Source organism: Periplaneta americana, chromosome 3, assembly GCF_040183065.1.
Source record: "Periplaneta americana isolate PAMFEO1 chromosome 3, P.americana_PAMFEO1_priV1, whole genome shotgun sequence".
NCBI lineage: Eukaryota > Metazoa > Arthropoda > Insecta > Blattodea > Blattidae > Periplaneta > Periplaneta americana.
Window position 1 is genome coordinate 29,518,888 of NC_091119.1, and position 23,436 is coordinate 29,542,323.

At 35.3% G+C, this 23,436-nt stretch overlaps 1 protein-coding gene across 1 annotated transcript; it reads right to left on the reverse strand.

Moving 5' to 3' along the window:
• Positions 1-659: 659 nt before the first annotated feature.
• On the reverse strand, positions 660-20,173 carry LOC138697095 (hemolymph lipopolysaccharide-binding protein-like). Its single transcript, XM_069822692.1, has 5 exons — positions 20,139-20,173; positions 12,415-12,566; positions 5,750-5,858; positions 4,312-4,644; positions 660-961 (listed from the first exon to the last, which is right to left on the reverse strand). Exons 2-5 carry the CDS (start codon positions 12,550-12,552, stop codon positions 807-809), a joined length of 735 nt encoding a protein of 244 aa, XP_069678793.1. The 5' UTR covers positions 12,553-12,566; positions 20,139-20,173; the 3' UTR covers positions 660-806.
• Positions 20,174-23,436: the final 3,263 nt, after the last annotated feature.

A 23,436-nucleotide genomic window follows, 5' to 3' on the forward strand; every position in this document is an offset into this window, starting at 1 on the left:
GACTCTTTATAAATGAAAAGCATAGTATTTGATAATATGTTTAAAATATTTCTTCTCTTATACCCTATAACTTTTGTAAAAATTGTTTCTTCATAAAGTTAGAAATGAGAAATTTACAAGTGAATGGGTTATTTATGAAAGGGCCTGTGAAAATGAGTTTGTAATGTAATACTGCTCTTTGGGTGTAGATACATCGATTTAGACATGAAGAGGACTAAGTTTCAGACTCTAATGCTTAGTAGATTTTATTATACAATTTTTATTTCAGCCTTAATTTCAAAATTTCGGCCTGTAAGCAATTTTTTCTTAAATTGCTAACAATTTAGTATTCAAGACTTAGGACCTTTCATAAATAACCCATTCGAGTATTGTTCCACACTTTTTACTCACTCTGTATAGAGAGAAGTATGAAACACCAAATTTATTTTAGTAATAGGCCTAGTATTGTATAAGCAGAAAATTCATAATCATTGTTAATATGGAAAACCATTAGACACATTTTTCATGAATGGGCTCAACATAGCAGATAAACGGAGCCACCCACCTTGGGTAGGAGGCCGTTGCCCAACAGGGCCCTACTGGCTATCTCCTATCTCATATCAAGATATTATTATCAGCCGATAATTCATGTTTATAAGAGAGAGAAAGATGGAGGAAATGAAAAAAGAAAGAAATGTTGTTTCCAATTTCAATGTATTTGAACGTTTCACATTCTTGGTCTGAATACAGAAAGATACAGGAATATACGTACTTTATAATAATGGAGTACAAACAGACATCTGATAGCAGCAGTTCACAATTTTGCATCAGACACTTCTCTCACACACAAATTGTTCGCTATCCGTACACTTCTGATCGCCAATTTCTCCATCGGAGTAGACAAACCCGCAATTTTTAATTGTTGTTCCTTCCGGTTTACCTCGTGCCCAGTTCATGTAGCCTGTAGAGTTCAAGCTCTCACCTGGATATACAGAAAATATTTTAATATATAGGGTGAACAGTAAGTAATGTCATTAATTTCAGGGGGTTATTCTTTGAGACTTTTAAACATAATATTTTAATACAATTTTGCTCGTTTTTGCTTCCTTTTCCAGATAAAAATTGTTTTATATGAACTATTTAATAGCGTGTTTTGCCAAAGCCATAGATTTAATTCAAAATCTGCTCATCTACTTTAAGATAGCAGTATATTATGATAATAAATTATTGAGAGAGTCTTAGTTATGCCCTGCAAGGAGACACTACACTAAAAATAAGAACTTTTCCCCTAATTATTCTTTTCAACCAAATTTTGAGAGTATGTTTGCTATGTAAAATACTAACAAAATCCATATTTTGAACTCCCAAACGTTTTTGGCTTTTTTTTTTAATAATTATTTTCAAATCCAAGGTTTTAGTAGAAGATCTCAATTTTTAAGCTTCCTTTCTTTTTCGTTGCTTTCACAAGATGTAGGGAAACATTTACATGGATTCATTTTACGAAAAATCTCCTTCATTCACTTTAAAAAAAATTAAATTTTGAATATGTTATTTTTTCTATAATTCATGAAAAAAATTAAATAAACCAGAAGCATTTGTTAAAAAATGCATATTGCATTGTATTGTATTGGTTTGAATTGTATTGTATTGTGTTATATTCATAGCACTGTAGTAATTTTATATCATACTGGTTGAGTGGAAAAGAAGGCCGAAGCACCTTAATTCTGCCAGTTAAAATAAACCATTATTATTATTATTATTATTATTATTATTATTATTATTATTATTATTATTATTATTATTATTATATAATACAAACATGCAGCTATCTCAAAAATATTTGCAGTAAAAATTTCTTCCAGATTTAGTAATATAAGGCATAAGTTGGTATTGAATAAAGAAAAATAAACGTACAAAAATGGATTTTAAGTAAAATGAATATTTATGTAACATATATCTATTAAAATTCTCTTCCGATTCATTCATCTAGTAACTTCAGAGATTCAACTTTAGAACCAAAACTTACTACATTTGTAATCAAAAATTAAAAAAAAAAAGAATTCTGCCATGATAATTTTGAGGTCGGTCTCGGTAGCGTAGTTGGTATAGCTGGCCTTCTGTGCTCGAGGTTGCGGGTTTGATCCCGGCCCAGGTCGATGACATTTAATTGTGCTTAAATGCGACAGGCTGACGTCAGTAGATTTACTGGCATGTAAAAGAACTCCTGCGGGAGAAAATTCCGGCACACCGGCGACGCTGATATAACCTCTGAAATTGCGAGCGTCGTTAAATAAACCATAAAAAAAATTTTGACAGCTCTTTAAATGCCACATCCCCTTACAGTCTTCATTGGAAAACATTTTTAAACATATTTGTAACCAGAATTGGACTAAATCCATTTCGGATATGAAAATATACATTCTAAAGACGTCAAGTAGCTTATAGTTTTCTTCTCGAAAATTTTTTATGATTTTTAAGTGGAGTCTCCCCTTAAATGTACACAAATTTGATCCGAAGAAATGCATCATTGTGAAATTCTTTTGCAGAACGAAAAGTTGCATTTGTTCGGATAAAAATTGTGCACATTTAAAATACAAAACAAATTCGACTTGGGATTATTCATTGCAAAATAAACACTGACATATTTGTGGCGGATAACGTTGCAGTTAGCGCTTTTCTCAGACTTCTCCCGTTTCCCAATGTTAAGCATCCCTATTACTTTATATCTCCATCTCACTGTTGTAGGTTACATATAACCAAAACCTTTCTCCGATTCCTTGTTGGTGGCACAAAAAGGTTGGTGGTTTAGGACATGTGGAGTTACCTGCATGAGAACTGGAAAAGCAGCAAACTATATATCTTTCTTACTTACAAATGACTTTTAAGGAACCCGGAGATTCATTGCCGCCCTCAAATAAGCCCGCCATCGGTCCCTATCCTGAGCAAGATTAATCCAGTCCCTACTACCATATTCCACCGCCCTCAAATGCATTTTAATATTATTCTCCCATCTACGTCTCGGCCTCCCCAAAGGTCTTTTTCCCTCAGGTCTCCCAACTAATAATCTACATGCATTTCTGGATTCGCCCATACGTGCTACATGCTCTGCCCATCTCAAACGTCTGGATTTAACATTCCTAATTATGTCAGGTGAAGAATACAGAGAGTGCAATTCTGCGTTGTGTATGTTTCTCCATTCTCCTGTAACTTTATCCTTCTTAGCCCCAAATATTTTCCTGAGCACCTTATTTTCAAACACCCTTAACCTCTGGCTCTTTCTCAAAGTGAAAATCCTAGTTTCACAACCATTCAGAACAACCGGTAGTATAACTGTTTTATAAGTTTTAACTTTTAATCAATCAAGCTTTTTTGAAAGCAGACTGGATGGCAAAGCTTCTGAACCGAATAATAACAAGCATTTCCCATATTTTTTCTGGCTTTAATTTCCTGCCGAGTATCATTTATAAGTGTTATTGTTCCTGCAAGATATTAGAAATTCTTCACCTCTTCAAAGGATAAATTTCCGATTTTTATATTTCCATTTCGTACTATGTTCTGGTCTGGAAAAGCTCCATCAAAGCAAATTTTTCCAACCAAGAATTGAGCACAGGCCCGCTGGTTTCGTAGTTGGAAATGTTGACCACTACTTTATAGGGGTCGACTTGATTTATGTTAATTACATATTAATAATTTTTGTGTGTTGTTTAGCGATGTTTGACCATTTCTGTGGTCCACACCTGTAAAGTAATGGTTAGCGCGTCTGGCTGCGAAACCAGGTGGCCCGGGTTCGATTCCCCGTCGGAGTAAGTTACCTGGTTGCGGTTTGTTCCGGGGTTATCCCTCAACCCAATATGAGCAAATACTGGGTAACTTTCGGTGTTGAACCCCGGATTCATTTCACCGGCATTATCACCTTCACCTCTTTCAGACGATAAATGACCCAAGATGTTGATAAAGCGTCGTAAAATAACCTACTAAAAACCCATTGCTGTAACATTTATTATAGGCATTAAAATAATTATTATTTATTATATTTATTTGTTTATTTATTCATTTTTTGTTTATTTTTATGTGTTTATTTATTTATTTATTTATTTATTTACTTGTTTATTTGGTTATTTTTTATTTATGTTTTTTATTTACTTTTTATTTTGTATTTATTTATTTACGTACTTATATATTTATTTACTTATTTATTTATTCATTCATTTATTGATTCATTCAATTATTTATTTATTTATTTATTTATTTATTTATTTATTTATTTATTTATTTATTTATTTATTTATTTATTTATTTATTTATTTGTCAGAAAGTGTGGTTCTTACATACCCAGTACTGTGACGTATTTGCCTTCCTCGTATTTATCATGAAATCCTACGTGTACGTAGCCCGTGAAGTGGAATTCATTATGGACGGCGTTGAATTCTTCTCTTGAGTTCAAAATAATCAGGTGAGAGCCCTCTTGCTCGCATTTCGTCTTAGCGTTATTCCAGGTTTCTTGTAAGGAATGGAACTTGTAGAACCCGAATGGCGGTATCTGTCTGTAGCCTAAGAGGAGCATCTGTAGTTGTGTTTCTGAATGCGATGCTGCAACATTATCCCGTTTACCCGGAGAGACGATTGATTGACTCCTTGGATGTTCGGCATAAACACCAGTTATCTCTAAAATTTAAATAATAGAAATAGTGTAAGAAAATAACACGCGTATGACACAAGTTGTAACAGCACATTATTCCATTCTCTAACAGAATTGAAATTGAAGACTTGCCCGGATGAAAGATGTAACATAAAATTAATTAAATGTGTTACTTAGATTAAAAATATTTTTGAAGCATTCATTTACAACAATAGCAGATTACACCCAATAGGTTAATAAACTTGTATCCTTGATTAGTGAAATGGTTCTGCTAGTAAATGTAATCCTAATGAAATATGCCCCTAAATTATTTTCTTTTCTCCTGAAACGTGTATTATAGATTTGTTGGTTACACCCTTATTCCGGGAGGTATTCAATTGTTGGTTATATAAGGGGCAGTCAAATGAAAACGGGTCAACTTGCGTAGGCCTACATCTCAGATCGTCGCTCTTAATGAAGTTAATTTTCGAGAATGTTGACTCTCAAACTTAGGTTATGTAGAACCAAACATAGAACTCATACGTGCAGCGAAGGCTAGCGTGATGTGTGACTGTTTTGAATACAGAAGTATTCATATTCCTATTGCTCTTTAAACTGGTATTTTCCGAACGACATTTAGCTGAATTTCACTACTAGAGAGTCAATACAAATCCCTCCCAGTTTATTACGTGAACGACCCGTGGGGTTGAAGGACTGGATAAATAAAGTAATTCTACTTGTGACATATGCCGCAACTGGCGCTCGTTTCTGTATCCCTGAATTAGTTAATCCTATTCGTATGTTACAATTTTTTGCTTATCTCCGCGTTAATCACTTTCTCATGGACAATACGATGGGCGATTACTAAGCGTAGTTCAGTGGTTTAATTGTAGAATACACTCAGTTCACTATGAGGAACTCCATATATCGATCATATGATGAGCTCTGCAACCAGGGAGTAAGCCTATACAACAAATGCATAGATTTTTTTCTTTGAAAACCTTGTGTTCTGAAAGTGCGTGTGTTATTTGATAACTTGTAATAAACTGTATATCCATACGAACATACATTCCTCTAATGAAATTTTCCACCAAGGTAAGAAAGCGTGAGAAGAGGACAGTTATTGTGTAGGATTACGTGTACGCGACTTACCTGATATGGTAACTGTCAGTAGTACTGACTTCGAGCCTGAACATTCCTTCACAGTCTTACTCACATCTATTGCCCAAGGTGTCATATCTTCGTTTTGTTCCATGGATACCTGTAACATTAAATTATACTGAAAAATCAGATTTATTAAACTAAACAGTTTACGATGAAAGAGTAATGGATCAGAGAAAAATTCTCTCCGGCACCGGGATTTGAACCCGGGTTTTCAGCTCTACGTGCTGATGCTTTATCCACTAAGCCACACCGGATACCCATCCCGGTGTCGGACAGAATCGTCTCAGTTTAAGTTCCAACTCTTGGGTTCCCTCTAGTGGCCACCCTCTGCACTACGTCATAGATGTCTATGAACGTAGGACTGAAGTACACATATGTACTGAGGTGCACTCGTTATGAGTGACTAGTTGGCCGGGATCCGACGGAATAAGCGCTGTCTTAAATCACGAAGTGATTTACGCATGTCATATATATTAATGTACCGGTACCGAAGTACATATGATATTTCCATGCAGATATTCTGCGTCATCATACGATGAAAAAGTAACGGAACAGAGTTGGGTATCCGGTGTGGCTTAGTGGATAAAGCATCAGAATGTAGAGCTGAAAACCAGGGTTCAAATCCCGGTGCCGAAGAGAATTTTTCTCTGTTCCATTACTCTTTCATCGTATGATGACGCAGAATATCTGCATGGATATATAATATGTACTTCGGTACATTAATATGATATATAAATAGTTTACATTTTATTATTCTATTTCTTTGCATATAGTGTAATTTCCTTTTCTTGTCTTTTATATTATTATTATTATTATTATTATTATTATTATTATTATTATTATTATTATTGTTATTACATCATCGTCGTCGTCGTCACTATGATTAAATCAGAATTAAAATTCACTGAGTCCGTTATCCCATAACCCGACAGCTCCTTACCAAATGTAATAAAACTAGAATATTGCGAAAGAACGGCTGAAGGATATTTTATGTCTATACTTCGTTCCATAATCTCTGGCAGGAGAAGTAAACATTGCTGACAGAGGAGAAGATATGTGTAATTGCTATTCAACCAATGGCAGGTCTCATTCGACGCTTATCTTGAAGTTCGGCGGGGATAGAATAATTCAGATCAATGTTTACATCTCCTGTCAGAGATTATGGAACGATGTATAGGTCTTTCGATTTACTTAGCCCTATAGTTTTGAATCTGTTGGAGCAATATCATTATTTACTTATTTTTGAGCAAGCTTTGAAACGAAAATAAATGTTAATAAAGTATTACCTTCTCATGTCAAATATAGGCTGTCTATCGTAGCTGATCGAAATACTATACTCACAAGTGGTAATAACAACAGTTGAAAGTGCAACAATAGATCATTTGTTACGAATGTTAATAAAGGCACACTATATTCCTCTATACACTACTCTTATCCAGAAGATTTTTGAAGATGCAATGTAGAGAATAAAGACGTTTCTAACCAACATTTTCATTCATATCCTAGAAATGCTGCTCTTTCAGAAATTTTGAGTCGAATTAAAAGGATTAAAGAAAAATGGTTATTCAGGAAAATTATTTTTAACATCGCGTAGACTTTCAATACAAAAAACAGAAAAGAACATGAACTGCGACATGTTTGGAAATTACAGGGTGGCATAAACTCTGCTGTGAGTCGTGCTCTGATCTTCTATCCAGGAGGCCCGGGTTTGATCCCTGTTAAGGTCTCGATGGAATTTGTAGTGACAAAACACACGTTCCAGGTTTTTTTTTTTCGAGGTACTTCCGTTTTTCTTTTTCATTCCACCAATTTTCCCCACTCCTCCCCCCAATTACATCTACCATCTGTAATAGCAAAAATAGGTTACGGTGATGGCCGGGGATAACACTTCGATGATGATCTAGGTTGTAAGGGTTTGGAGCTCCAGGGTCTGGGTTCGGGATTATCAGTAGCCGATGGGATCTTATCTACAGTGCCCAGGAAGGATGGGCTGCCTGTCAGCGTCAGAGTCAACCCTGGCCACCGGTCGGACTTATCATACATAGGACGTACAATGGGTCTAAACGGCGTGAGTGCAAGGAACCATCTTTGATCCAGCTCTTGTGAAATCAATCAATCAAACAGTAAAATAAATATATAAATAAGCAAATAAATTAATTAGCGCAGGGCCGGGCATGAGAGTGGCTCCATTTAGTCGGCCAGAGCTGCTCTCGCTCCGCAAGGCACTTCAATTCCAAGGCAGAGCAGAACGCTCACGCAGTGGCGGACTCGCATTACAGCTACAGGGACATCACTTTATTTTTACCAACATTTTTAACATTAACCTGGCTATACTCGGAAACAGTGTTGCCCCCTTCCATTACAGGAGTTTGATGTTACTAGTGCAATATGTAAACAAATCATTTTACTAGGTATAGGAGGAGAGAAAAGTAGTGTATCCATTTATGTTGTAGGGAAATACGATATTACGATTTTCAGTTTGATCATCACTTTTACGGAATTTATCAAAATACAGTAGAGTAGTAACATTTTTTTTTCAAAAACTCAACTTTTCAGGCGGCTATGTTCGTTATGTAATGTCTACTTTATTTAGCATATTAATTATTGATGTTAGCATACAATATAGAGAGTGCATTTAAATTGAGGGGGTCGTAAGTAAAGGGCTGAAAGTGCACTTAAGTTACTTTTGAGAAAATGGGGTTTAAATATTTAAGCTTTCGTAAAATCGGTGAAATTTTTATTTAAATTTTAATGTGTGATGCGATTAAAATATCCCTTTGCCACTAAAATTTTAGATACTTTTGCTTACACTGGATGCACTTAACTCATGTTATTACAAATGTCACTAGCATTCCTTTGCCTCTAGCCACCTCAATTCAAAAAAAGCTAATCCGAATTTTTAAACAAGTTGCTGAAAATGGTTGCCGTTCACTACAATGCAGGCTTCAATTTAGTACGCATATTATTAAAAATATTTTGAAGCATATTGTCTGAAATTGAATTTATCGTTTCTTGAATATAATTTTTTAGTACGATATTATTAATATAGGTTCTTTCTTCTATAGAAAACGCAATCATATTTATGAAACGCACTATACACTGCAGTGTTTACTTCACTGCTTGAAGACTTCGAATGCAACAGCGGCCGTAAGTTTGTGTGTCTGACGGGAGCAAGGACATTAGTGAAGGGGTGAGAGTGAAGTACATTCAGAAATGCAGGTACAATAAAAATGCAAGTAAAAATAAAATGATGTCCCTGTACCTTCCCTGCATTAATATAACAAGAGCCACGGTTGTTCTAGTCATTCAGTCTGTGAGTATATAATAGTTTATAAGGATATTACATCAATCCATTGTACAGTACAGACTTTATAACACTCTTATTAATTCAATGAAATAAACTTCGCTCTATGCACACACATAAATCATTAGGCTTATTTACATAACCCATACGCACATACTGCAATCTCCTCATCACGGTTCTACGAGACAGGCGTATGGCTTCCACTTCCCCTACTTGCTGTGGACAGAGTTCATCTGCCAATATAATTAAACGTCACTTGATGAATTCACCTTCGTTGAATGTTTTCAATTCCTTTGCAATTTCGTGGCAAATTTTGTAGCTAATTCTCATAGCCGATTCACTAAGTGCATTATTGTCTTCCTGTTAATATATTATAACATAATATAATGTAATATATGATATGATATATGATACGATACGATATGATATGATATGATATGATATGATATGATATGATATGATATGATATGATATGATATGATATGATATGATATGATATGATATGATATCGTCACGTGAATGCAAGAACTAGGTAACTCGAAATTTGCGTTTTTTAGTTGCCTCTTTTATAGCATAGCAAAAATCGCACAAAATGTAATGCAAGAACTAGCTAACTGATCGAACGATACCAGCGACATCTATTTTCCAATATAACAAATAGGTAAAAGGAAACGAGTCATTTTCCTTACTGTAATAAATAAGTAAACAGGGAATGTCACAAAATATGAAAAATCAAGTTACCTAGTTCTTGCATTCAGGCGACGATATATGATATATCATGAACTGTAATATACTATACTATGCTATAAAATAATACTTGTATAATTTAAAATTATATATTACTAAATGTATAATAACCTATAATGCAATATAAATATCAAATAGATACTCTAATATAATGTACCTGAGAAACTTCTTCTTTAAATTTTATTAATTTATGGCGTTCATTACCAACATATGTCATATTCAGTAGCATGTTGTAAAGAATAATGTCGTTGGATAATGAACTTCTTAATCAGTTGGAGTGTTTTATGACAAATTAAGCACTTTGCTATTCTGCTCTCTACCAAAAAGAACTCCTCCTCCCATGATACATTAAAAGCATTGGGAGTAGTGGGCCGCTTTAGTGTATGAGCGGAAGCTTCGTCTTCAAAGTTCGCCATCATACTACAGAGTCACCACTGCACCGGCACTGAATGACGTACAGTAGGCTTACGTCACAGCGCTCGCAAGACCCGCTCTTTGAAGCACACAGCGCTCATTTCTCAGAATCACGTGATGTGCCCAGTCCTGAATTAGTGAGTGAATGAACAAATGAATGAATGGATCCCTGCTATGGCTGGGTATTCAGACCTTTACCCTGTCACACAGGATGGCCGGTTTCGAGTCCCGGTCAGTGAATTTTCGTTCTAAAATCCATAGTAATACCTGTGGCGGACAAGATCGCTGTTTGGATTTTTCTAATAGTTCTACCGTTACCGCACGTGAGGCGTCTACATCATTCCGTCCGATATCCTTTCCGTCATCATTCCATACCATTCTCCGAACACCGCCTGGTGAAGTACCAAGGAGGTTAGTCTTTGTGCGGGCAGGATTGCTTGCTAAGATCTGGATTTGCAGTGAACCTTAGTTTATGCGCCTCGATCTAGGGTAAGCGTGGGTTGTAACGCTGGGTATTAGAGTCCACCCCATAAATACAATATAATACATGCTGCAAATGTGGTGAACGAGACAATAGATTAAATCCTAGAGAAATACTACAGTTGTCCAGATCTTTTTCTCATACAGCAGAGTCCGTATAGGTCAGTTTCTATCTGATGCTTTTCCAATTCACTGCGGGCTAAAGCAGGGAGATGCACTATCACCTTTACTTTTTAACTTCGCTCTAGAATATGCCATTAGGAAAGTTCAAGATAACAGGCAGGGTTTGGAATTGAACGGGTTACATCAGCTTCTTGTCTATGCAGATGACGTGAATATGTTAGGAGAAAATACACAAACGGTTAGGGAAAACACTGAAATTTTACTTGAAGCAAGTAAAGCGATCGGTTTGGAAGTAAATCCCGAAAAGACAAAGTATATGATTATGTCTCGTTACCAGAATATTGTACGAAATGGAAATATAAAAATTGGAGATTTATCCTTCGAAGAGGTGGAAAAATTTAAATATCTTGGAGCAACAGTAACAAATATAAATGACTCTCGGGAGGAAATTAAACTCAGAATAAATATGGGAAATGCGTGTTATTATTCGGTTGAGAAGCTCTTATCATCCAGTCTGCTGTCCAAAAATCTGAAAGTTAGAATTTATAAAACAGTTATATTACCGGTTCTTCTGTATGGTTGTGAAACTTGGACTCTCACTCTGAGAGAGGAACACAGGTTAAGGGTCTTTGAGAATAAGGTGCTTAGGAAAATATTTGGGGCTAAGCGGGATGAAGTTACAGGAGAATGGAGAAAGTCACACAACACAGAACTGCACGCATTGTATACTTCACCTGACATAATTAGGAACATTAAATCCAGACGTTTGAGATGGGCAGGGCATGTAGCACGTATGGGCGAATCCAGAAATGCATATAGAGTGTTAGTTGGGAGACCGGAGGGAAAAAGACCTTTAGGGAGGCCGAGACGTAGATGGGAGGATAATATTCAAATGGATTTGAGGGATGTGGGATATGATGATAGAGACTGGATTAATCTTGCACAGGATAGGGACCGCTGGCGGGCTTATGTGAGGGCGGCAATGAACCTTCGGGTTCCTTAAAAGCCATTTGTAAGTAAGTAAGTCCAGATCTTTTACCAGTGATGAACGCTTATTCGACTGTCAAAAGATTTTCATGTTTCATACCACTGCTTACATAAATTCTGGCGTAAAATTTGTAGTGTTACATATTAAATTGTATACCAATAAATAACTTTAAATACTTATAATCAATTATTTTATATAAATCATATTTGAACAAGTGTCTGGTGAGAAGCGCCTGATGAAAATATCGTAAATACAAAAGTTTTACAAATGGACTACTGATACATGTGACATAACGTAAGGTACAGACCGATTACTTATTCCTGACAGCTCGGCGACGCGAAAGAAGGGAAATAATTGAAGTAGTGGGGAGAGCTCCGAAGTAGAGATAAGGGCGAGCGGTCGGTAAAGGAATGCAGTACAGCTTAATTGTACTAGAAACATACCTCTCTATCGCACGCATGATATCTGAACGCTCCGAAGGCAAGCGAGTGACTAACCCAAACACCCCTTGGCATAACTAAATGGACTCGCCTGAACCAGGCGCACATCGCCGGCGACTGTCAGGACTAAATAATCGTACTTGTACGAGGTACAAACTTGTGCGATCCAATTTCCAGTCTCGTTGCGATATCCATTAATTGAGAGCTGGAAGGATTCTGGAGGTATTGCAGTGCACTCCGAAGCGGTGGTAAGCGCTGTCCCCCAGACTAGCGTGCACAGCACTGCGATATACATCGTCAAGTGGAGATCTGAAATCGTAACATGCAGTCTCTTGTCATTATTGTTTTCTTTGCTTGACATAAGTGTTCTACTTCATATATTTATAAATATGTATAACAGAAATTATTATATGCTGCACCAGAAGGAGGAACATGTTTTAAGGGACTTGGATGCAATGGGAACAATAAATGAAGAGGATTGCTGCCGTTCAGGGGAAGTCATTGAGAGAGTTGAGAAATTTTAATATTATTTAATCTATACTAATAATAAATCTGTAGCCGGAATTTTTCCGGTAATTTTCGATTTTCCAAAAATAATTGGTCCTAACATATATAATTAACCACCCTAAAACCGAAAATCGCTTTTTGAAATTTTTGTTTGTATGTCTGTCTGTCAGTCTGTATGTTTGTTACCTTTTCACGCGATAATGGCTGAAACGATTTCGATGAAAATTGGAATATAAATTACGTTCGTTGTAACTTAGATTATAGGCTATATGGCATTCAAAATACGTTATTTAAAAGGGGGGTTATAAGGGGGCCTGAATTAAATAAATCGAAATAACTTGCTTATTATTGATTTTTGTGAAATATGTTACATAACAATAGTTTCTTTAAAAATGATTTCTGATAAGTTTTAATCTCTGAAAAAGTTTAATAGGACTGATATTTAATGAGATAAATGAGTTTTAAAATTAAAATAACTGCCATCTAAGGCGGTGTATTGAAATAAAAAACAAATAACTTCGTCTATAAGGGGCCTTGGACATAACAATCGAAAGCTATGAAGCATAGCCTACAGACAATGTTTCTGTGTTTGTATGGTAATATCGGAAGCTAAATTAACCGATTTGTATAATTAATTATTATTTCATCATTGGAAAGTGTAGTTGCTCTGGATGGACATAATGCTATAATGTTATTACAGTAACTTGTGAGTGAATTGAGGACAGGTAAGATTAAAATAGCTTCTTATGTACAGAAAACTTGATAGGTTATTCGGTATATTCATTTCCTGTATTTCTTATAATAATGTTTATGAACATATTCATTTTTATCTCAGAGAATTAACGAACAACGAGAGTGTATTGATTTAGTATGCAGTAATAGTACGTTAGCTTAGCAATCCATTATTTTATAATTCAAATTTTAACTATGCTCAATTGAATCGTGTTAAAATGCATAAAATACATATGCAATAAATGCAATGCAAAAAAATTGGGTAATGAGCCAAGCAGATTATGTTGCGCTGTTGTAAAAGTTGTTCCTCCTGAGATTCAAGAGGTCCCACAACAAATTAAAAACTTTATAATTCGAGTACATCCGTTATCAACACACTTTTTCATAATATAATATAATATAATATAAACATAATAATAAACCTGTAGCCAAAATTTTTCTGTTAATTTTCGCTTTTCCAAAAATAATTGGTAATAACAATTAAGAAACATTTTGAAGGAATTTTCATTGCACCAAATGAGTGGTCTTTGGATCAAAATGATCGCATTTTAATATTTTAAATACAATTTAAATTAAGTAACATATTAAACGATTTATCCTTCTATCAAACACGAATGTTCCCTGTATCAAATGTCCTATTTTAATTATGTAATTACTTTATATTTATTTCTAACGGGTGCAGCGGAGCGCACGGGTACGGCTAGTATATAATATTTTACCATTCACAAACTATACCTACTAGGAAAAGAAAACTATAATTTGAGCATATCAACTCATAAAACTAAAGTAATGGCCCAAAGTGGTAAATTTCCAATTCGTACAAAAATAATAGTTGATAATAAGCCCATAGAACAAGTATCTCATTTTGATTATTTAGGTTGTAATATAACTTATGATGTAGATAGAGATGTTGACAACAAAATAAGCAAATTCCAGTGGATATGCGGAACAATAAATAGAACACTAAAAAATAAAACTAGAAAAGAAACAAAACTAAAGTTCTATAAAACTATGGCAGTACCCGTGTTGACATATGGAAGCGAATCATGGATAATTAAAGAACGAGATAAAAGTAAATTACAGGCTACAGAGATGAGGTTTCTTCGCAGAGTAAAGGGATGTACAAGAATGGATCTGATAAGAAATGAAGATATTCGTAAAGAATTAAATATATACAACATAAACGAAAAAGTTGAAGATTATAAAGAAAAGTGGAAAGCACACCTGTCTCGAATGGATTATGAAAGAATTCCAGCACTGATACGACAATACCAACCTAAAGGCAAATGAGATGTCGGACGTCCTAGGAAGAGGTGGAACTGAGTAAAATGTGAAGACGGAACAGACACTAAGCCTAAACCATGAAGTGATGATGATGATGATGATATAATATTTTAATATTATCTTCCTATCCACGTCTCGGCCTCCCAAAAAGGCCTTTCTCTTTCACGTCTCCCAACTAACACCACAGTCTAGTAGATACAGTCACGAAGCTTGAGTTGTGAGGGTGCTAGGAACAATAGACAGTGCCCGTACTATTTCGCATTGTCTGTAATGAGGCGATATTAGCGATCCTAGTGGTTAGAAACTATTAATGGATGCATATTTACTACGTATTGAGCTTCGTGACTGTATATACTAGACCAGGGGTCGTCAACACAGAGCACGCTGGGGCTAGCCTCTCATACTCGCGGAAAACGCAGTGCACTACAGTGCTCTCGTAGCTGCTAGCGGGTATGCTGTCTATCTCTCCTTGTTGCACGACAGTGCACACGGGACGGCACCGTTTACCCATTGCACATTTCAGCGAGTGCTGACGACCATTGTACTAGACTATACTAACACTCTATATGCATTTCTGAATTCACCCATACGTGCTACATGTCCTGCCCATCTCAAACGTCAGGATTTAATATTCCCAATTGTATTAGGTGAAGAATATAATGCGTGCATTCTACGTTGAGTAACTTTCTTCATTCTCTGTAATTTCATCCCTCTTAGCTCCAGATACACCTTATTCTCCGATGCCCTTTACCTCTGTTCCTCTCTCAAAGTGAGAGTCCAACTTTCACAACCATACAAAACAACCGGTAATATAACTGTTTTATAAATTCTAACTTTCATTTTTTTTTTTTTTTTTGAGAAGAGTCTGAATGACAAATTCTTCTCAACTGAATAATAACAGGCATTTCCGATATTTAAAGTATTCTGCGCTTAATTTCTTACCGAGTTTTATTTATAGTCTATGTGTTACTGTTGTTACAAAATATTTGAATTTTTTCACCTCTTCAAAGAATACATTTCCAATTTTTATATTTATTATTATTATTATTATTATTATTATTATTATTATTATTATTATTATTATTATTATTATTATTCAGTTGTCACTAATATACGAGTATTCAAATTTATTAGATTAGCCTACTGTTTATAGGCTGTCTTGCAGGCTCAGATTAGGCTTACTTCCTAAGCAATATTTATTGTCTGAAAACGGTCTACTGGAAAATTGCCAAATAATGTCTCAAATCCAGCTTAAAGCTAGAACATCAAAGTGTCAAGAAATTGTCAATTATTACACTACAAAACCCAAACACCTCATCACATAACATTTTAGCAGTGTTAAATATGTGTTCATTAGTCACTGAATTGTATAAAATATGGGATCTAGATTTCGGCGTGTATTATATTAAATATGAACTTTTATAATGAAGATATCGAAGACCCTCGATTTAAAATAATATTCCTGTCTGTTTGTTACTCTTTAATTTTCATTTTTTATGTTACATCATATATAAATTTATATCTGTATTTATCTCCATTTTTCCTTTAGTTTTCATTTTTAATTTATATTTTTCATTGTATATTTGTATTTCTCCTTTTTTTCTCGTATTTTAATTGCTATGGCATCAGAAATTATAATGTTGTTCTGTCAATAATTTCCTCTGATTGAGATTCTAGCTGATATGCACGTGTATTATCTCGACAGTAAATCTCACTTTTCGATATGTCAGAGGAAGCACAATTGTTTGTATTCATCTGAAGTCTGATTAGCGTAATATGTTATTAGTCAGAGATGTATGCCATTCCATTGTCTCCTGGCTTAGTTGCCTCATGAGTGATGCTATTGACGTCACTTATAAGCAGACAGAGAATGCGGGATGACTTAAGGAAAAGTGAAATTGTTTCGTATCGGAGTATATGGCACGTGCCGCGCCGTCCGTCTTTTATGTACCTGGTGGCGAGTACAGCAGCGTACATTACGAAGGAACCCCAGTTCACATTGCAACGCAATGTGTGCAGTTGTGTTACCCTGCTCACAGATACAAAATGCAATTAAGAAGTATGAGAGTGACTTTTTTTATTAACGAAGACAATATCGTGTGTAATGCATGTAAAATTGAAATAAAAATCAGAACAACTCAGATATAGAGAAACATTTCAACAGTACAACGCACAGGAAATGCGTTGAAATGAAATCTGAGGAACCATCATAATCATCTTCATCATCATCTACATCATCATCATCATCATCATCATCATCATTTAGTTGTGCGGGTTTGAACGAATCTTGCAACATGATGCTCAGTACAAATATTCCTCTAAAGAAATTGTGTGATCCCAATTTTAGAGGTTTCCTTCAGAAATTCTCTCGATACAAAAACTGTTTAAGCGATAGGCGAAGACGATTCAGCCTCAACAACTTACGAGAATATATCGTCGTTTACTGCAACGCTGGTAATTGCATCAATGATGACGAGGACTGAACCTTGCAAGGTATGTACTACAGTACGTTATTTTTCTTTTCCTTCTGACTGTACGGAGATACAGTAGTATGTTGACGTCGTCTGTTTACGTTTAAAACCTGCTGAGCCAATGGTCTGAATGAAAAAAATGTAACATATAGTAAATGTGCACCTACATTCAACGATAAGTCATCCCGCATCCACTGTCTACTTATAAGAATCAAAGCTGTCTTCGTATAGTTGACTAAACAACAAATAAGAATTGTCGACGATAGTAATAGTAGTACCAGAATGCGAAGTTCCTTTCCTCTTATGTGCTGATTTCGCAAAGGTATTCTTCCTTCCATTTGAAGTCACATAGAGGATAATTATCTGAACATTTAGCAAACTTTGAGGAATGATAGGTGTAAGAAGAAACAAGTTTTGCCGATGAACCTATATCCGTCGGCGCTTCAGGACACTCCACATAAGTTTAAAAGCACCGCACCTGAATCTATATTATCCTGAAAGGTGGATTTGGCTTGTTAACACACTTCCCAGATCTCGTCGTCTTATCTATAACCTTATGACTTGTTTATCAACAGTAATCTCACTAGAGATTTTGATTTATCTAGAGAAAATCAAAACTCGAGTGGGATTTAACTGACTATTACACGATTAGAAGGAAGTATATAAAGATTAAAAGTAACGAACTACTCCAATACAATAAAATATTAATTGGCTTACGGAAATATAACTGTCTTAAAACTTGTACCATCTCAACATTATAAATATTACGCTAGTAGATGGCAGTAGTGTGTTATTGTTAGCTCTTGTCTTGATACCAGTTGTGCCAACTATGGAATCTTCATTGAACTCTGTGGAAGGTTACTGGTCAAGAAGGCTTTGTTGATTCAGTTTCATTTTTATTAAAACAGTTGCATTCCACTTCAATCATCCGGATCCCAGTAATCAACGTCACTTGACAGATGATTTTCAATAAATCTTAGTATTAAACAATCTCTGATATGTTGACTATTCATAATATCATATAGCAGAAGCTATAACAAATATAACCTAAATAATATAAACGAGTGTTAGAAAAGTTTTAATTAGGGATGATGAAATAAACAAGAAACGTTTTAATTAACGATGATGAAATAAAAAATAAACATGAATAATTTTGAAAGAAACAATTATTGAAAGTACAATTTTCAAATTTGAATGTTTTAGTGGTTGGTGGTTCAGTTGATGTTATATTGGACGTGTGCGTAAAAGAAGTGACTCGTTGATGTACATGGTGTATCCTTCAACTTATTCGGGATTTCCGAATGGTGCTCTTCATTTATTTGTAAATAGGGTTTCAGGGAAGATCCATAGCTATGACCAGTGATCTTTATTAATTCTTGTTCTTGAATGCCAATGTGAGTCATATTTGAAAGTGCTGTGCATCGACTGGAGTGGTTTGTAATTTTCTGTTTTTGACGTCCAGACCAGTGCAGTTTGAAATGTTGGCAAACAAAGAAACAAATGCTAGGGTAGTGATAAAAATAAACAAATGCTAGGGACACGATAAAATTAAACAAATGCTAGGGACGCGATAAAATTATGCGATAAGCAGCCATGATTGGTTGGAAGACATCCTTTCACACCGTTTTATTGGTCAAAAGTGATGTGACGTAGTAAAAGTGTAATAGTCTATGAAACAACGTGAAAATAAGGAGGAGGGACATTTACTGGGAAATTGAGTTTCATGTGGAGCTATCGAAATGAAACCAAGCGTCTTTGGAGAAGTTTGACAATGAACAGGACGTGACATTGCAATATGGGTAATAAGTTGAATATAAGTAATATCCAGAACCGCTTATGAAATGTGGAATTTATACTATTAAAACTAAAACTGCTTAGAATAAACATGCAATATACTCGCGTAATTAAGATACAGATAAGAAAACATATGAAAAAATTGCCATCCAGCTCTTCCCATTCTACGTAATAAAATATGAGTCTTGTTTAAGAGGTTAGGTACAGCTTACAGCAATAACATTTTTGGAAATATTCAACATTTTCTTCCTCCATTACTGTATCTTGTGTAAAATGAAAATTGGTATGTGTAAAACACTGTCCTTCTGCTATACGAAGAAAATATTTTTAGGATTAAAAAAAAATATATTTTTTTTTTCAAAATTCAAAATGGTGACAGTTTACTGTGCAGTGGTGAAGCTTTTCCCTCATAACTCATAAACTTGTTAACTTTTTCATGTTCTCTCTCTTTTAGTTTATTGCTGAAACTCATTTTTACAATGTCATGCTCCTTCAACTACATTCCTTAATAAATATATACATTTTGTTAATTTGTGTTAGAAAAAATACTGATATGACCATTTTTTAAATTAATTAATTTTTTATCACACAATCTATCAAAGGTAGAGATGCGATCTTGCATCATAATGTAGATATGACTGCATAAATACACACAAAAAATTTCATCACATAATGTTGCATAGTTTTTTTAGTTACGTGGGAAACGCTTCATCACTGTACAGTGATTGAATTTTGAAGGAAAAAATGTAAATAATTTTTTTTAATAGTAAAAATATTTTTTTCACATAGCAGAAGCACAGTGTTTAACACATACTAATTTTCATTATTGTAGAGGATATAGTAATAGAGGAAAAAATATTGAATATTTCCAAACTTTTACTGCTGTAAGCTGTATCTAACCCCTTACTAGAAGTGAAATGACGGTTCAAGAAAAGGGAGGGTTCTACCGGGCCGTTGCCAAGTATATGATCATCAGCAAAACTTGTTACATTTGGGACCCCCTGTCACTTCCCAAACTTTATGACAAATTCACTGAACACCCTGTATAAACACTAGCACATGTACATAGACTTACAGCGATAGAGAAGCTTACCTTAAATTAATGCTCCGGACTTGATTCAATTTCGTGTCTTCTAATGAAGTGCGTCCCCTTTTATACGATATCGCAGTGGATTATTCGCGGTAATCCGTTTAATAGTGACGCAGAATTGTGACACGACTGTCAGGATATCGGATTATCCGTTATTATGTTAATGTACAGGGAATGGTTTAGCCGGGATATACATATTTTGATTCGTGTAGGGTATATACTGGGTGTTCAGTTCAAAGTGTGTCATGCCTCGCTGTATGCCGTCATGTGGCTAGCCGATGAGCCTAGAGAATTCAATATTCCTACACTTCCGCAAAGGTGTATTACCTAGGAGGCAGAGAAGTTGCATAGCAAGTACGGCGTTCATTCTGAAGAGTACGTACCGATGCGTACGATAACGCCGGTAGTGGCAGGAATGTGAACTGTTTGGAAATACGTACTGTCGAGATATGGGGAGAGGGTTAAGACGATTACTTTCGACGTTCAACATGGACACGGAGCATTTGATTTGTGTTGTGGAATGTTACCGTACGCAACCGATGATAACAAATACCCTGCGTACGACTTGCCGGCGCAAAACACAGTTCGAAAGAGGTTATGGTAGCACACAGACAGTACAGACCGCCATCTGTTGCTACGACGTTCAAGTTATACCGTACACGTTCTCAAGTTCAGATTGAACGCCTTGAATAATAGGCAACTTCTCTGACATATAAGCTGAAACTCGCTTCAAATCGGTGACTCAACAACAGTGACGTCATGACACACTTTGAAATGAACACCCAGTATAGCACAATATAGCATTCACATGATTATGTATTAAGAGTTCCGTTTTACTTTGGAAATAGTTGCAAGCTTATAAACATTATGTTTTAAATTGTTTTTAAGAAATTAAATCACTATATCTTAACTAACAAATATAGCTACGGAGTTATTTACTCGAACTATCGTTCATAGGGCATTACTACACGAAATAATTTATTATGTACTCAAATAAGGAAATGAGCTTTCATTTCGTCAATTACACACGAAAATTATTCGTTATAAATAAAAAATTAATACTTTTCTCTTGATTTATAATTTTCACAGTTTAACTGGGTGTTGGTAGATAAACCAGGATTGATTGTCCCAGCGATGCTTCAACATTTTCATAGCTTCCTCTGCAAACCACAGTTTTACGAACTGCATGACTTCATTATTGGATGAAAATGTCGTCCCAACAGCTGACACTACACACTAGAGGAGAGTGATTCGATCCGGTGCTGTGGATTGAACATCGGCGTAGCTCAGTGGTTAGAGCGCTTGGTACTTAGAACCAAGGACCCGGGTTTGACCCCCGGCGCCGGAGCGAATTTTTCTCTTCTAACAACAATTCATAATACTATGTTTGGACTCTCTTCCGGCGCTCCCTATAATGAGGATAACAAACCTTAATGCGAGTATTTAGACTTATTTTTAATTGCTGAATTAATATTATGTTGGTGGTGTTTAGGTAAAAGGGCTTAACCCTCATTTTTTATAATGTGACTTTTTTGCTGTAGGAAATTAGTATAAATACGTAAAATTAAATTACAAAATTTGACAGTTGTGTTTAAATTCCCTCATATATTTTTATTTTATTAACTGCCTCCCATTGGAGGTAGTCCAGAAGGACTCAGTATACCCTAATAATAAACTTAATGTGTTAAAATGTAATTTTTTATTGTTTCTGAAAAAAAATTATTTTGTGGCATAAGCCCTTTTACCTATACACCTTCGGTATTATAATGAGCCATCGATATAGTTCACAGGTTAGCAAGCTGATTTAATACCGAGGCTGTTCTCGAGAATGGGTTCGAATCCCGCTTCTTATTAACTTTCAGGTTTCTCCAAGAATGTCGCCAATAATGTACAGTTCATATAATTTAATTCCGCCACAAGTTGTCCAACTCATCTCTCCAAACTATTATCTCGCTATCATAGTGTTATCGAAATAGAGAACATTCGTTTTAAATTAAATTAAATTATTATGTTTTCGAAATATGTATTACGGGTATATGTCTTTCCCGTGTTACATTTTACCGTACCTCGTTAACAGGCTGAAACATGTTAACCAGGTACGGTAAAATTTAACACGAGAAAGACATATAATACATATTTCCAAGTGATATAGTGTTAAAAGTTGTGTAATCAATATGTATTATGTTTTATTGTCCACACCTGTGGAGTAACGGTCAGCAGGTCTGGCCGCGAAACCAGGTGGCCCGGGTTCGAATCCCAGTTGGGGCAAGTTACCTGGTTGAGGATTTTTTTCCAAGACTTTCCCTCAACCCAATACGAGCAAATGCTGAGTAACTTTCGGTGCTGGACCCGGGACTCGTTTCACTGGCATTATCACCTTCATTTCATTCAGACGCTAAATAACTAGAGATGTTGATACAGCGTCGTAAAATAACCCAGTAAAAAAAGGTTTATTTAACGACGCTCGCAACTGCAGAGGTCGTCGGTGTGCCGGAATTTTGTCCCGCATGAGTTCTTTTACATGCCAGTAAATCTACTGACATGAGCCTATCGCATTTAAAAACACTTAAATGCCATCGATCTGGACCGAGATCGAACCCGCAACCTCGAGCCCAGAAGGTTGTAGAGCCTTAAGTATCTGATGTAAAAACAAATATAGGCCTATGGAAAATATTATTTTGTGTCAATAACACGTTCATTTTAAATTTGACAATAATGCATCTTTTCAGTATTTTAAAGCTGACTTGTTAATATTTTCTTTCATTACAGGTAAGTCCACCGTGACCGGGTCATCTTGTACCTGCATTCCTGTACCAGTTTCATAAGTGAATCAGCCATTGTCAGATGTAAGTAATTTATTTTGAAATATTGTGTTCTTGTATGTTGTCTATTTTTCCTGGGCGTTCTCGCTGCCATACCTACTTCTATTAATGCCTTCGGCCATTTAGTTCGCTATTTACTAAACAGAGGCTAGTGTGACAGGGAGATGACATAATTTGTCGAGGTGTGGTCATTAAGAGTAACAGAATTGGATGGGAAGCGGAAATTTACATTTATAGTTACGGGTGTTATTTTTATGGTGATTATTTTACCCTGATTTCGGTGATTAAAATGGTTTAATTTCGGTGAATATTTCGTAAAAAAAAAAACAGAAATTTCGCGCATATTTTGCACCCTAAAGATACTTAAAAATAATAAAATAATATTTTTAAATCCATTACTGAAACAATCTCTTTGAAAGTAACACAAATTGTTAGCATCAATAATTCAATTCATAATTCAATTTCATTCAACTGTGGGG